The following is a 17381-nucleotide window of genomic DNA, read 5'->3' as shown; positions in this document are numbered from 1 at the left end:
TGGAAAAAAAGTTAAACAAAATATATATCAGTGTTAAATACATATTGTATTGGTCATGGCTTTGCCAGGAATATCTACGTAAAGGCACATATCAGCTGTGCAATTCAGAGATCTATCAGCTCAACATCAATATAGAATGTAAGTTTAATAAGTTTTAAATATCTGAGATTGCAGTTGAAAGCCAGTTAATTAAGCTGTCAGGTAGTGTGTTGGAGTCTGACAAGAACATTTTTAAGAAAACTGTACCCAGCAGTCTAAAGAAATTCATGGGTGTCTTCTAATTGTCAAGGGCAAATTTTGTTCATCAGTTCTGGCTTTGACATTGATGAAGAGAAGCAGCTTTTTTCTGCACAGCTGCCAGCTGCTGATCAGAGTTTCAAATCCATCATCCTCTCCTTCAATTACGTAAATTTGTCAAAATTAGCTGTACATTATAAGAAGCATCCTTGCAAGAAAAGTACCAGAAGACATGAAAAGAATTACTAATGGTTTCTTGAGGAAGTGACAAGAATGCTACAGACCCTTTTCTATTGCTAATGAAACTGTAGTTATATGTTTGTCGTTGCTACTACTAGTTATTAATAAATATTTAATAGTTTGCAGCTGCCACTCCCAAAGAAGCAGAGGAATGGGTACAGCAAGTGAAATTTGTAATACAAGGTAAGCCAGCCTGAAGAGCCTTTATTATTAGTCCTACCTGGTGACGGTAGTTCTGTCCATTAACTGATCTGTTATGTTTGTATATCTAGTGTTCCTACTTGTCCTAGTTTTGAATAGTGAGTCCTGGATTTCAGTCACGTTTTCGCTTTTACGTAACTTTTCTTCTTGTGCAAGATTCTTGTTTTTTTCCAAGAATAACATTTAGCCGGAAAGCTCTCCCTTATGAATGCTATAACAAAATATGCAAAGTAAACTATAAGCACCAGCTTGTAGAAAACATGTTGTGTTTTCATTTTGCATAAATTCCGCATAGGCTTTCTTTTCTAGGAAATGTTAACCTTTTAAACTGCTTTTATATAGATATGGAATCAAATACTATTCCGGAGGAGGAAGAGGAATATGATGATGTTGGACAAGCGAGCAGTGAACCAATAGATGATAGCATTTATGAAGAACTTCCAGGTACTGTTCAGATTTTTTACCTTATGACCTGTGACAATTTTGTCTTCTCTACTGCTAATTTGGTAACTCTGAGTGGCTAAATGTAAGTGGGCAAAGTAACCTGATGGGTAAGATATTTTCAGATTTTAAATTTGACTGTGACATTGAATGTGTCTTTAACCAGATCTGAGTGAGAACAGTTTTCTTTAGCAGGGGCATCAAAATAGTGCAGAAGATGTAAAAGTCGTCTCAGGGGACTTTTGGCTCATTAACATCCCCTAGTATATAATTTTTTTTAATTAAAAATTGACTTGCCTTACAGCTTTTTCCACTAACTTGCCCATATTTTTTTTTTATTCATGTTGGCATTTGTATTGAGCAAAAGTTCTCTATCACTCTAGCTGCTGCCTGATACATGATTATATAATCCTGCAAGAAAGTAATGTGTTGGTTTGAAAGGGCTCTGGAGATGATCTGTAAATAAAGAAAACATATGAGTATTGACATTTTATTTCATATCTTCCAGTATGATTATGGTTATTTACAAACTTAATGTGAACAGCTTTTGGAATTGATTATAGATATTCAGGTGATAGGATGAAGATGTTTGGTCTTGTTTATATTTTAAGAAACCATGTAAAAATCAATTAATTTTTTAGATACCATTTTAAAGAAATTATATCTTAAAGTGATATGACAATAATCACTTTGTATGAAATAATGTTCTGCATCCCTTACTGTGTTAGGCAGTGCAATTATCAGCAATAACTTGAGAGGAAAAATCAGTCATGTCACGTGATGCCAACTAACTTTATTTATCTGCTAGGTTGAATATTGAGTCCACCGAAGGGGGAAAAAAAAAAAGTATGCCTTGGTTTTCATTTTAACGTTGTTTCAGTGAACCAAGGGAGAAGAGAGTACGAGTGACTGATGAAAAATCAAAACACACCCCACATCATACAACTGGAAAATTGTAGGAGAGCTGTTCCATTTTTTTTGTCTTTTTTTTTTTTCCCATTTCTTTGAATTTTATCTAGACTACTTCAATACACAAGTGCATGTTCTGCTGCCATGGGGCACAGTTGTGTCATGCATGCTGAAAAACTCTTCTGCAGTGGATATAAAATCTGTGTTAAGGGTTTAGGCTTATAGCTGGAAGAATGCAACCAAACCTTGCTGCAGTGCTCTTTGGATGCTCAGGCTCTTAGAGGAGATGATGCTTTATGTTTGATTATATGTTCATTAATGAAGATCTATGTGTGTCCTAGGTTAAATTTCTCTTACCTGAGCTTCACTTACCTTACCCGTTCATTTGAATCTCAAATAGGAAGTAGATCTATAGCAGTAATGCATAAAATATTGGCAGAGAAACAAGAATTAACATATTCTTTGCCTTCTTTGCTCTGAGTTCTGGTTTTGGAGAATTGCTGGCTTGATATGATTCAGCAAGAATTTAGAGTGTTTTCACTTATATACCATTTTTATATCAGTTTTCCAGGAACTGTTGTCTCCTAATGTGGCTAATAAATCTGAAATGTAACAAAACAGCTGTCATAAAGAAAGGATAGCCCTTCTGTTGTTCAAGAAATCTAGTTTCATTTTTCAGTTAAATAACAGTCTTTCTCCATGATCTTGAAGTGGTGCTTCATTTTCATGTTGTGAAGTAGGGATTTCCTTTCCTTATTTTGTAACTAAGAAAAGAGTAAAAGAGTTCCACTTCGGTCTCGCTTGGCTTCATTAGGACTAATTGATTGTATGCTTTTAATTCCTGTTGGCTGTCCTTTCTATTTTCTCAGGTAAACAAATGTATTCTTTCTTCTTTTATTAGTCAAAGGGTGGAGCTCCATTATTCCTGCTGTTACCTTACTAATTTAGAGCGAACAAGGAATTCTGAACTCTCCTTAACAGAAAAGAAAAATTCCTTGTAGAGCCCAAAAGCTATGATAAGCTCTGGAGTGCAGAAGATAAATTCTAGATCCTTGTGAGAAGGGAGAAGAAATTTATCTTCGTTTTTTTTATCCTTGAAACATCTTGACATTAGATCCACTAGCTTTTCACAGATCAACTAGCTTTAAAATTATATATTTCAGGTATTGTTGTATTTCACAGCGTATTGTACCTTGTTGTTATTTATTTGTGTATAATTTGCCATTTCTCAAGTAATCTTTTGCATTTCTGAGGTATTCCAGTAGTCTTGTGTGTGTGTGTGTGTTTGTCAGCATTTCAGAAGCAAATTAAAACAGTTCATGAAGCATTCCTTTTTGTAATACTGGATTTAGTATTAAAGAGTGTTTGGATTATAAAGAAGATATGAATATTTTTTTTTCACTGTTTAGAAAACCGGGGAATTGTGGAGAACTGTAGCAGTAAGCAGGATTGGCTGATGCTGTGTTCACTAGCTATCACATTGCTTTGTTTCTTGTTTTTCCTCTTGTGGCAGGAGACAGTGTAGAAAAATTAATTTTCCAGACAGGTGCTGACTAGCTTCAAACCAGTATCCAGAATAGTAATAGTCTATTAACCTATTAAAAGCTTAGATTTCAATGGAATTCAATTTGTACTGTCTGCTGGCAGGAGGAGTAAGTTGACAGTTGGAGGGGTTACAAAGACAGAAATTACTCTTTTGATCTCATAAGTCACTTTCTTCTTTAATGGCACATACAAATACATTTTTACCATAGAAGCATCATTTGGTTCTCAGTATTAAGAGTGTTTTACTGTGTTTATTTAGGTGGAGTGAAAAACATCAGAACAGCTAAAGCTTTTCCAACTTGTAAACCTCCCTTGCAAGATTTGTCAGGGGTGGGGAAAAAGAAGTTTTCTCCAGCAAGCCGTGCTTTTGTCTTTTTGTTTTTAATAAAAATGCATGTTGAAAATGTGGTCAAGCAGAAATAAAAATACTGTAATGGAGACCCATTTTTTTGCTTAATTAGCTATTTATTTTCTAATTTAGTACATTTTATATAATTTTGACATGGAAATTTTGTACTACAGTCTACAGCTGGATATTATAAGCACAGGTGGTTCCTTGTCTGTAACATAAATTCTGGAACTGTACTATTAAATAATTTTCTGTATGTGTGTAGAGCTAATTGGATGCATTGAGTCTTTAGCCTGGTGCTCTTCAAAAAAAAAAAAATTATTCTTGTTAGAATGGGAGATACCTATCAGCATTAAAGATGTCATCAGTTACAATTCATGAAGACAATTTATTAACCTGAGGTCTTAGTGACATAATTTTTAAGGGCATTCTCTATTGTCTTCCTTGGTCTCTGAGTTTGCAAAGCCAACCATTGCTTGCCACCACGATCTTTCCTGCAACATCAGCTCTGTGTACCGTCTACAGCAGTCTTGCACAATAGGAGAGTCTTAATTGAAGTTAACATCTTTATATTAATTTTCAGTCTTGTCTTTCTTTGCTCTCTTTCTGCTCACAAGTTTGCACTGTAGTAGTAGATTCTACTGTGTACAGTGTAGTTTCCATTAAAATGGAAAAGATGAGATTTGAATGTTTCTTTGGTGCTTCTCAGTGCATAAAGATGAAAAGCTGCCCTTACAGAACAGGTAACGTTGGAAATCCCCAAGTGCTGTGGTATGACGTAAATCTGGCATTCTTGGCTTTGTGTCATTTCTTTTTAGCCTGTCCATAAAATAGAGAACTTCTGGGTGAGCGAGAAGTAAGGACAGTGAAATTCAGTACTGTAGTGATCTCTAGCCAGGAGAACTGCTGTTGAGAACTAATCCACTCGATACAACTTGCATCACTTCCCAGTTTGCTGTAAGTTAAATTTTGGGATCAGTTCAGTCTCTGACTGGGACAAGGTTCATGAGAATGAAAAGCTTGCCTTTGTCCTTTGATTCCCACTATCAATTCTCTGCCAAACAGTTTGGTCAAGCTGTAGTATGTGGCCAATAATTCTGTTTTGCAGTGTAGCTGGAAATTTAGCTAGAGAAACTGTAACCAGGGGAAAGCTCAGGGAAAGGTAAGAAATGTCTTAAGTTTTATGCAACGCAAAGTATGATATAGAAGGTAACACCTTTCTTTTAACCGTGTATACTTACTTTAAACAAAGTCCTTTAGTAGAGTTTTAAAATTTTATTGATATTGTTCAGAACTTTTTTCCAGCATTGTCTATGAGAGTAGGGAATGATCAGCGTGACTCTGACTCATGATTGCCTCTTTAAACAGCAAGTTAACCTCTGCAGTTAAGCAGCATAACTTAATACCATCCTCATCTCTCTTGCTACTGGGTCGTTTGAGCTTTGAGGAAGAAAATTGTTTTTTATGATGTTGTAACCTTTTCTTGAGCATAGAGGGGAAAAAGGTAAGTTTGTGATCTCTGATTTACCTCTTGGGAAGGAGGAAGTCATGATTATTTAGTGGAGTTTGAGTATAAGCTTGGCCTGTCACTCAGGAACACCGACTCATTGCAAATATTTGTGTTCTCAAAATGCAGTGTCAGATGTATTGACTTTGGTGCTAGAAGTGAGATTTCACAGTGACGTGTTAAAGAAAATTCCTTTTCAGAAGACCTTTGCTTACTTTTAGAATTTTCAATATACCATGGTCAAGGCCCATAGGACTAATGCTGCATTTGGTGTCTGGCAGTGGGTTGCAGGTGTACAATTAGTTCCTACACCCAGTAGGCTAAAATAAAGAAACTGTTAATGGACCAGTGTGAATCAGAGCAATAGGTCTGAGTCAGCAGAGACACAAAGTGACTGGGGAGTCTGAGATGTTACTTGCAAGGATTGCTGTTAAGTTAGTATATTAGATATGCTGGTATATTGTCTAAATTCCTCCCAGCATCTTTTGTTTGCCTCAACTATTTATGGAGTTCTGTACTTTTTACCAACAGAAGTTGTACGTAGCACTGATATGCTATTGATATATTTTTTTTTCTCCACAGATGGAATTCTAACTGCATTTTATTAGTAAATGAAGTGATTTCTAAGTAAAAAGTACATGTAGGCTCTGGAATATTTGAAGCTGAAAAGACCAGGTGTAAGATCAGAATTCTTGAGGACAGTATTAAAGATGAGTTTCCAAAGTAATTACTAAAAGTGTTTTGAATAATTTCCATCAAAACATCTTTCATGTTTGAGAACAGCAAGGGCCATTTTTTCCCCCTCCTTTTAAAGCAGTAAGTACAGGTCATTCTTCAAAACCATTTTTTTTCAAAGGCCAGATCCCAGTGTTGTTAAGGGAAAAATATTAATTTCTTAACTGTTTAATTATTTATACATATGGGATATTTTTGCCTGTAATATCTTACTGATAGGTATAATATCAGAATAAGGACTGCTACAAGGCTTACTCACTTTGCTGTAAATTAAAAGTAATTAAAATAATATAAGTTCAGTAAAAAGCAGATGTAAACTACACGTTGGTGTCAGAGAATAGTAAAGATTTTGTTTTCCATCTGAGATGTGTGGTTTTGTTGTCATGATCACTGGTATTTTGGGTCTACTCAGTGTCTTTGATTATATGTCAGATGTGGAAAATCACTGAAAAACAACCTATTGAAACTGTATATTGCTGAATCCCAACTGCTATGATGGACTGGAGCCGTGTCTGAATACTCTGTTGCTCTGGGATTTGAGGCAACACTCTTGAGGGATTTACATGTACCATAAAGTGTCTTCCAGCTGGCACTAAATGCTTGTGAGACATGAGTTATGAATCCAGACAACTTTTTGCTATTTGAAGATTTCATATTCAGAAGGTGGTTAGGAACCTGATACCTGGATCTCAGCTTTTGTTTGCCACAAGAACTTGGGTTTATCTTCAATTAATGTAATCCTACATCTAAAGATGGAACCTTTTCTTTCTATTGATGTTAGGTGTCAGTGATGGAAGAGGAGGTAAGACAATCTAACGTAGCTGAAAAGAATAAGATGTCCCTTGAGTGGGAAGTGGCAAAAATAAGGTTCACAGACTATTCTGTGTTTCTTGTAAAGTGAATATTAAGTGATGGTTTGTAGATAACAGGTGTCCCATAGATGTCAGAAAGACTGCTGTGCAATGGTACATGTGCATGAGACAGTAGACACATTTTCTAAACATACAAATGTGAGGAAGACACTAAAAATGGAATAATAATTGAGTACAAAAACTTAGTCTAATTTGAGTTCTGTTTTTAACTTTGTTTATATTTACACTGGACATGTGTCTAGTGTGACTGTCGTTGTCCACTGCTATTTGGAATGACATATTTACAGTGAAAAATTATGGTATCTTTTATTAGTCCAAAATTTGCACATCTCGTTTGGTGATTTTGCTTTTCAGTATTTGTTTGGTCAGTGTTCTCTGATGCATTGACTTCTATATTTGTTCTTCTCTTCCCTTTTAACTCAGACACATTGCTTATTCTAAGTCTACGTTTTCAGAATTTCAGATTTCATCTTCTATATTCCAGTTTTGTAGTGTTGGAAAGAACCATGGTCAGCTGTGAAATCCAAAGGAGTTGAAAGCATTATCTACACTAAATGACAAATATGTGCTATTAAGTTTAGGTATTCATTCTCCTCTTGTTGAAATGCGTGCAAGGCAGGTTTCCGAGTTTACAAGCAGTAAAAACAGTAATATCCTTCCTGAGTTGTGATCAAGTATAATAATAAGTTAAGGAATTCATGTTTCAAAGGCTGTGTTTATCGAAGTCTTAGGTTATCAAAGGCTGAATTTTATTTCTGTATTTCAGAGTATAAAACAAAACAAATCAGAAGTACTAAATCAGACCAAAAAAAAAAAATCCCCAAACTAAAATAAACTGGGAATGCTTGTTAAATATGTATCGTCTGTTGATGTTTTAAAGCTGGTTTTCTAAAAGTTAGAAGGCCTGATGTAAGAACATCTAAAAAGGAAGTATTTTTAATCATGCAATTTTATATTTAAAGAAGTCTTTCAAAAACTAATTAGCACACATCTCATTGAAAGGAATTTACTTATTGAAATAAGATTATTTTATTGCAAGTACTGATCAATCATTTTTATACTATTTTCTATGCACCAGCGCTAAACAACTTCTGACACTATTGATCTCGAAAACCAATCTGATGTGAACAGTATGTGACAGAAGTTTTTTGTTAGAAAAAGATAGAATTCCACCTCAGAAAAGCTTGTCATCCTGGAAAGACAAAATCACACAAAGTAATCTTCTATCATAGCATTTTTGATGTGGACTGTGCTTCTGACAGTTGGCTTTATGTTAATTGTGAGCAAAGCTTTGTTTATGCATGCATGTCTTCAATGGATTATGGACCTGAAGTTCTTTCTTTGGTGGCACTGGTTTTATCTAATTAAGCAGCAGTGAAATAATTCTAATGCAAAGCCTTCAGAAGAAATGCCTTTGTATGTGAGATAGTTTATTAACCATAAATTTGAGGAATTGCTGTAGTTTAGCAAGTTCAAAGTAAAATGTCAATTGTATTATGTATATTTATGAAAATAGAAAATTTGGGCTTGCTCTATTACATGGGTATAACTGTGATAAATGCTATATAGATAGATCAAGGAACCTTTACTTTTTGAATTTGTGATGAATGACTGCATATCAGGCTATTAAAACCATTAGGCAGAGTCTTTTGAGAAACAAGAGCAACCAGAGGTTATATGGTGCCTCAGGCTATTGCTTCTCAACTTTTCTGGTTTCCACAAGGTAGCTATTAAAGAACCATAACTTATACAACTGGATTCTCAAATAAGACCCAGCAAGGTGGGCTTTAAAGGCTGATTTATTCATTTTGTTACTGTAGATACAATCCTCTTACTTGAATTTTTAAGCCTTTGGAAAGGCATCATCATAAATACCTCTGTATGTTTTTTTTTTGTGTCTCAGTGTACTCTATATCTGTTATCTAGTGTACTTCCCACTCACCTTAAAATGGAGAAATTAGACAAAGCACTACAAATTAACCAGATCTTTGTGATTCTTGCTGGCTGTATGCGTGTGTACCTGTTTTGCTTGTGTGTTTGCACATACACAAGGAAGGCATTGTAGGAAAAGGCTTCCTGTCCGTCTTGGTGGCTGGTCCCATGTCTTTGAAAGAAGCAGGTTGGTTGCTCCTAGGAAAGAAAAGTGGTCAGTGAGGTGGACCAGAGGGCAAGATGCAGCAGTAGTCTGTGCCTTAGAGTAGGCACAGGGATGCTCCAGGGATGTGCAGGGGCAGATACACAGGTGATCTTCGTAAGTGAAGGAAAGAACATTCTCTTAGGAAGTCAGAAGAGACTGTGGACAGATTGTTGCTAGTCAGTGAAATTTGGAGCGAGGTAGGACAAAAATATTCCTGTTCAGAACACAATTAGCACAGGGGAGGTTTTGTTTCGGTTGTTGTTGTTGTTTTTTCTTCTTATATTCAAAGCAAAACCATTGTCTGCAGAAAAGCCTCTAGAGCACAGAAGGAGCTTCTTTCTTCTTGCAGTGTCAGAAAATACTTTAAGTGAATCTATGCTTGCTTTCATGCCTGTCTCAGATGTTTTTCTGAAGAAGTGAGGTGTCTCCATTACTAAATATTGAGCAGTGACTTCAGAGAATTCAATAAACAAAGGCAGATACAATTTTGTTGTCATTTCCGTAAGGACCATAAGACCCAGTTTCCAGGTTAAATCACCTAGCTCAGACCTAGCAAATGATTCCTCGTACACTGCAACTGGGAGTCATGTCTCTGGCATGAGGCCTGAAGACTCTGAAGTACTGTCTGCAAGAGAATTCAACTAATCTCGGACTCTGGAGACTCCGGATTTTCATGAGAACCATCTGCATGCCAATCCCACAGTAAAATGGTGAGCTGCCTAGGGAGCACTTACCTCCTGCTTATGAACTATTTCCAGATCCCTGCCATTCTCCCTCATCTCCTGGAGGTGCGTGTAGGTCTAGTAAGATCAGACATCCAAAGCTGGTGATCCCACTCTGGGCCTAGTGTATGAGAACAGGGGAATGGGTCAGTATTTATTAACACTGGTAGAAATTAATGTGGAAATATTGCACCCAGATATTGTTAGTCTAAACAGTCTGTGTTGCAGATACAGTTTTCTGCTTACTTCTGATATAACCTGTTTTTTGTTTACTAGTGAATCATAGCAAGCATGTTTTACCATAGTTTTATTTTATCATTTAAAATGTAAAAAAAAATATTAGTGCAGTTGACGTAATTGGATTTGGTGGCATGAGCCATGAACAGTGTGAAAAGAGTCAGTGGTGTGTGTTTGTTACTTTTCATGAAAGCACCAAAAGGCTGAAAGCTGCTGATTTTTTATTTTTTGTCAACGTGCCGTTAATGATCAACACAGAGAATGCAAAAATGTCTTGGTAGAACATTTTTAAAGGAGTCACAAGAGAAGCATCTGGGAGCCAGACTTCTCTTGTGGAAACATGCCAACAACTGTATTGTGTTTCCTTTCACTACAGCGAAGTATGCTGAAATGCCTTGTCTTCTGTCCTTTTTTTCAGTAAAATCATTTCTGGAATCAGACTATAAATTTGAATACTTCAACCCTGAGGATTATTAAAGGATATTATGTGGTTTAAACAAGATGCTTTCGTTATGATTCTATGTATGTAAATATTATGTCAAGTCACATTTGTCACTATTAGGGATATGTAGTTTTCAGAAATGGCTTTTAGATTTAAATCTTGCTGCAGATCAACGAGTACAGGAAACTTTACTTGACATTAAAGACTTTTTTCTCTATATCATATAAATTTAAGCCTGAGAAATATAACTCCTGTACATGCTTGTCAAATAACACCGCAGTACAGAGTTGTACAGTATAGATTAGCTAGTTGAATATTTGATTGCTAGATGTATTTACATAGAGAACTATTTATATTTTCTATGTAGATTTTAATAGCCACCACATTTACTTTAGCAAAACATCTTATTGATAAGGTTTATAAAATGTCATGTTGAACGCTTAAACTATTTATATAACTAAGAGCCATTACAGGTTAAGAGGACAAACAAAATTAATTTAGTTACAGTGAATTCACATAAATCTTTATAGTGTTTATATATACGAACAGTCTTGTGTGCATGCACACATATTTAGGCAAGCAGTCGCTAGTGCACATTCCTGTGAACCTACCTACAAGACAACCATGGAATCAACTTCAACAACATTACTTGTTTTGTTCCTTTGAGGTATGAATTTACATCCTGTCCAGTAGTTGCAACTACTTTTTTGGGGGAGAGAGAGGAGGATAGAGGAGGGAGGTTTTTTTTGTTGTTGTTAATTAGCTAAATAACCAGATGAGTCTGTAGAAACATTAAGCCCCAGAAGCTTTCCTTTATGGTGTTGAGGCCTACTAAAAGCAGCATCTTAAAATACTTTATACTATCTTTTAATGTTTAAGTATGGATTTAGGTAAGATTCCTATTGCCTGGATTTTGTGGGCCAAATTTGAGGCTCTAGGAACATTTTTTTTAAGAAGTAGAGCCAAAACTGCTTTTGTTGGAAGCTATTGTGAAACCTTACCTTCAAAGGTCGTTCTGCTCAGGTATGCAAGTTATATAATCTCTTGATCAAAAAGTAGAGATAACATTTAAAAAAGTGCCAAATCCAAATTAATGAATTTGTAAGGATCTGTTCTGAAGTCACTTATGAAATCTTGTTTGTTCATCAAATATGTTTTTGTTTTCTGAGTTTAATATATTCTGACCAGTTCACTTAGCATATAGGATGAGACAATTCTAAGAGGCTTGATTTCTGAAAACAAATTTCTGAAATAATGAATTTAATTGTAAACGCATAGTAGCTGTGAACGTAAAGAAAGGAAAAAAAATGAATGACTTTCTGGAAGTGGCACTGTGTAATTTCTTTTATTCTTCATTATAATTATTGTGTGTATATCCACGATTGAACTTGCTTGTGATGACCTTTATCTTTTCTCTTGAGAAGAATTACTATTATCAGGTCTTTCTTCATGAGGAAATAAAAAGGTCAGTGCAAAACTCATCCCTTATTTCTATGCAGTGCACATTGCACTTTGGCATATTTGTATTGAATTTTATTAATAATAATTAGATCATTTTGTCAAAGAAATTTTACCATTCCAAAATCAGACATTCTACATGGCCTTTCCTAGTATGTGCTCTTGCTTTTCCTGCTTCTTTCTACCTCCTCTTCTGCCAAGGTTGCTATTGGTGTAGCTGAGATTTTACATACTTCTATTCCTCCTAATTCTGTCAGCCTAGCTAATTTTATTTCTTCTTCTATAGCCTTAAACAGGCAAACTGCTAATTCTTCTGCATCCATATCTGCCTAAGAAGAAAAAGATAATGTAGAGAATGTGAATTTGTTATCTTTTTTAGTTGAGATTTTAAGTTATTTATTGCTAGGAACTGAACAACTATGTTGATTTAGCTGTCACTCAGAACATGACTGAAGGTTGCTTATTTGCAAGGGGAGCTTCAAGCAGGCACTCCAAGCAGGAAGCTGAGTTCATGAAATCTTAATATATTCATAATTAAACCCAGGAATTGCCTGTATCTCTGTGGATTGTTCACTTGTCCTAATGAGTATATTCTGTTCTGTCATTCAGGTGACTGAGCATGTTTTTCCTCCCATTGTGATACTTTGCTCTCAAAGCCTGAAGGGCCTTGTGAAGCCCTTGAAACTGCAGCTCTCATACTAACCAACAACCTTTGCATTTGGCAAAGGAACAACATTTATGGGCTCTGAAGAGGATATAATCTTTATACAAATTGGTTGTGACTGCAGAATGGGGTGCAGACAGGAAAGCAAGGGGACTGGGGCACTTGGTACTGAAGAAAGGAAAGAGAGTAAGAAAGAGAGAAGGCAATCACACATATTCAGGTCTCAACAAGTAGGGAAGGTAAGTTAAGCAAAGCATGCTCCCACATTTCCTGAAAAATTTGTAAAATTACAGTAGAGTGAGAAGATCCAACTGCTTGTGTTGAGACAAAAATAAGATTTAACACTGCGTTATGCAGCAACTGTAGATGACCTTGCCAATAACGCTCATTTTTTTTTTCTCTTGTGTGAGAGCAACTGGTTTTCCTCCAAAGAGAGAGATGTGTTTTTTTTATTACTTAATCTTCACACTTTTTACCCTAAAACATCAGAGTAAATATTTTCTACTAGAATTTTTCTTTTCAATAGGGCAGTGAGTAATGATATAGTATCTCCCTGCTTCTATGAACATATTTTTATAATCTGTTGCCATAGTATGTTTCATATTAATGGGTACGTATAAGATAATATTGGAGAAATTCAGTGTCTTTTTCACATGTATTTAGAAACATGTCCCTCCCCCAGATTGTCCAATTTGATTATTTCTATCTACTACTGCACTCTGTGAGTATTCTTCATGGCAATAGTTATATGATTCAAACAGCATTTTTCTACAGCAGACTAAGGAATTGTAACCTAAAGTGTACTTTGTGTTTGTCCCTACTGGGACTTTGATTTTTTTGGTTTATTTAACTCTTTAGTGTAGCAAATGTTATGACTCCAAAATGCTTTTGTTAGGAAGAAATTGTATCTGCTTTTTGGTTTTGATTAAGCCAAACCATAACATATGCTTAGGTTCATTGAGTGGTGTCTCAGGAAGGTTGTTTAAAGAGAGAGAATTGTTTGCAGAAAATCTAAAAGTGATATTCTGGGACTCCAGTATCACATCCTCACCTTCTCACCGTCTTTTTCTCCAGCATTTATCCGGAGATAGTTGATTACAAAGTCTTCTTTGTGAGTAACAGTAGCATACAAGAGCACCTTTTTAAGATACAAGAAGTGCAACAGGGAAAAAAAAAAAAAAAAGCCAGATTCCTCAAGGAAGTCAGTAAAATTTACATCTGGTGTCTTAGCAAAATCTGGACAAAATAGTTCTGTTCTGTAAAGTCATTAGCTTCAACTGTATCATACATGAGACATCAAAATATACAGATCCATATAAACTGCAGATGAATAGATTAGATTTTCAGACAGTGTTATGGAGTACCAAAAGAAGTCAAATGTCTCATAGAAACTTGATTCGGATTTCAGAGTTGGGGCAGGGTGTCGGACTTAGCAATTTCCAGAGGTCTCTTCTATCCCAAATAAGTTCATGAATCTACCTTCACCTATCTTACACAGCCAGTGGTATTTATTCAAGGCCATTATGGGGTCAGTACAACGTTAATTGTAATGACAAGGTTCTGTTACTGCCTACTGGTAGTACAGACAGAGTGGTGCATGTACTCAACCTTGCCAACTCTGGAATTTAAATAACAATCATTTTCAAAGAACTGATTAAAACTTGCACAAAAAGAATCAGTTAGAGGCCTGTCCAGTTTATCTGGTAGTGTATTTGAATGAAACCTTTTGCATCTGTTCTGGAATCAGTCTTGGATCACATGTGTTGAAAGGAATTAGGGCTGGAAATTGGCGTGGGTTCTGTCCTCAACTGAAACTAAAGCATCTCAGTACTCATAATGCTTTTATTTAAAATGTATTTTTATATCGTTCAGCATGTGGAGATCTCTTTCGGTTTTCTGTTCAAATACTATTCCATATTGGCTGTTTCCCATGATATTTCTGAGCACAGTGGTGAAGATTTCCTCAGATACAACTTCTGCTTCCACTTCCACTTTCATGTCACCTCCTCTACAGTCCCAGTGTTTAACCTGTGTCTGTGTAGCCCATTTCTGTCTCCATCTTTGCTGCTATGGGAATCAGCGTTTTCACTCAAGCTTGTCATGCAGGAATATGGCTTCGCTGTGAGCCATTGGTAACTATCTGATCCATAGATGTAGGGTTAATGTAAGAACTGTCATCTCTTCTCTCACACCAAGAAATTTTTAGGTTTAGAGTCTCCTCTAAATAGCAACCAGCTTGTTTCCCACTTCTGTCACCCTCCTGGAGGCATTTTCATCCCCAAACCAAGCACCCTAATACAGTCAGATGAAGATGTATTGTTATTTATTATAACAAAGCTGTCTGTTGTCCTCTCCTTGCTGCACCCAGGGTCCTGCACTGTGGCTACTTGAGTATACAAGAGCACCTTTTAAAGTTAAGAAGTGCAATTGGAAAAAAATACACAGTAATGCTCAAGGAAATCAGCTAGTGTATGGGTATGTACAGGTGTGCATACAGCGGGAATACTGCAGATGCCTTCAGCTCCTGAGGCTGGGGAGCATCATCCTCTGGAATGCTAAGTGAGGCAGCGTGCTGGCCCTGCACAGAACAGGGTGTTAATTCTTATTCCTTTGACCCCAGATGGTCTCTAGCCCTCACAACTAATACTAGCAGAATGTGTCAGTTTGGCCATATTATAAAAAAAAAAAAGGTTTTTATGTACTTAAATTTTGTGTCCTTATTGTTACTTGTTTGGAATTGTTTAAATGTTCCTTGTCAATAGTCTTGTCTGTAAGAAGCTAGTTCTTACTGTTTTTCAAAATTACATAGCTGGGTTGATTTATGTTTCTTATTAGAATAATAATCCATCTGTTACGGGGTTAAGTCAATTCATAAAATTATAAATCTGGGAGACAAAAGGTCTCAACTCTTACCCACAGTAAGCATTTTTTCATGTTTGAAATTTCTTGTTTACATTTGTACAGAGAGATTATTTGGTAGGGAAAAAAGCAGTGGGGGGGGAGGGGAGTAATACTCTTGGTGTTAATAAGCCATTGTTTCTTTTTCTTAAGCAGAGTAATACAGAGAGGTGTGCTGTTCAGTGGCAGCAGAGTTCTTCATTGTACACACCTTTTGTGTTTGCATGCATCTCTCATCCCTGCTGAGTACAATAGTAAGGGCACTATGGTCTTTAAAATGGACTATTTAATAATACAATTTTTTTTGGGGGGGGAGGGATTGTCTTACAAGACCTGTTTATGTGTTTATAACCTTTTGACATCACAGTGAGATTTCACATGAAGACATATTAATGCACATTACAAGCATATGATTGCTTGTATCATTATGAAACTGATGAACAATTACTTCATTGCAGTGGTTTTTATCTTAACTGATCAAAACATCTTCCAGTGATTTTTATAACAATATGTGATTGGAATAACAACTTCACATGTTGTAGAGTTCTGTGCTGCAGCCGAGAGGCATGTAAATACAAGCTGCTTATTTGCAAGAAGCTTCCAGATTTGCAATATGATTGCTATGGAAACCACACAATGAAAACCTTATAACCATCTGTGTGGTTTGGTAGATTTTGCTGCATAGCTGAGCTGTTTTTGTTTACTGTTATTACAGTGTTGAATAGGATATATTAACCCACATGCTGGGATTATCCAAGGTATAAACTAATGCTGTGCAATGGCAATGTCTGTCTCAGAGATTAGAACACAGTAGAAAAACATTTAATAATGTCATTAAATTAGTGTCTAGTATACGAAGATGGTTAAGGAGTGTGTTGGTAGAGGAAACTGCTAAGTTTATGCATATTTATTATGGAGATACCACATTCCAGTGTTGGAATGCAGTGCTTGAGCCAAGCTCTAATCCATTTTATATGCAAGTGGTATGATATTTTTTTTCCTTTTAAGAAAAAGAAATTGGAAGAAAAATCTATTGATTCATGTCAAAAACTCAGCTAGTGTAGTGTTCATTGTTCTCTTTTAAAATCATGTGGATGATAGAATCATCTATGATTCTCTGTTTATTTTTCTGTTCTTTCTTCAGACTGCAAAATAAATAATTTATTTTGAACATCTTTCAGGGACTAACTAAAAAAAAACAACAACTTAATAAATATAATGAGTTCCTTGTTGCATTGTCACTGCAAGAATTTTGGAGTTGGTTGCCATTAGGGTCTCTGAGTATGGAACATGTGCCTTAAGGACCAGATGTTTGTTCTTTGGATCTGCATGCAGCTCTGGAAAAGTTCTAGTTTGATTAATGTTGATTACTCTCATTTTGACATAATGAGAAGGTAGAAAAGATTATTTTCTTACTGCAGTGGCAGCAATGGTGCGAAGAAGAGAAACTCTGTGCCAGATAATTTTAAAGGTCTGCTTGACTCCTTTTATGTGGTATCTTAATAATACTGCAAGACTTCTGCTGTGTTTTTTAAATTCTGCTTCTTTTGACTCTATTCCATATTGCAAGATAAACTTCAGTATGCCAGATCTGAGCACAGCTGTAAGTCCCTGGGTAATTGAGACTACTGTATTTAAAGGACATCTCCCACATGTAGTCGTTACTTCAGGACATAATACCAAAACCCACTATTTTTGCCACTGTAACCCAAACTTATTGCATCTACTGCACTGTATGATTACATTAGCAAGTAGTGTGGACCATTTGCAACCAGTTTGTAAAGTAC

The 17381-nt window shown here is 35.9% G+C and overlaps 1 protein-coding gene across 3 annotated transcripts in view; it reads left to right on the top strand.

Annotated features, from left to right (window-relative positions):
- Positions 1–17381, top strand: part of SKAP2 (src kinase associated phosphoprotein 2) — a 116573-nt gene that overhangs the window by 77417 nt on the left and 21775 nt on the right. For all 3 annotated transcript variants that reach the window (XM_068674241.1, XM_068674242.1, XM_068674243.1), the window contains 2 exons: positions 597–660; positions 1021–1122. In XM_068674241.1, the coding sequence (XP_068530342.1) occupies positions 597–660; positions 1021–1122 (166 nt within the window). The remainder of the gene's footprint in view (positions 1–596; positions 661–1020; positions 1123–17381) is intronic.

Source organism: Anas acuta, chromosome 2 (assembly GCF_963932015.1).
Source record: "Anas acuta chromosome 2, bAnaAcu1.1, whole genome shotgun sequence".
Lineage (NCBI taxonomy): Eukaryota > Metazoa > Chordata > Aves > Anseriformes > Anatidae > Anas > Anas acuta.
This window is presented reverse-complemented; position numbering and strand designations above follow the sequence as displayed.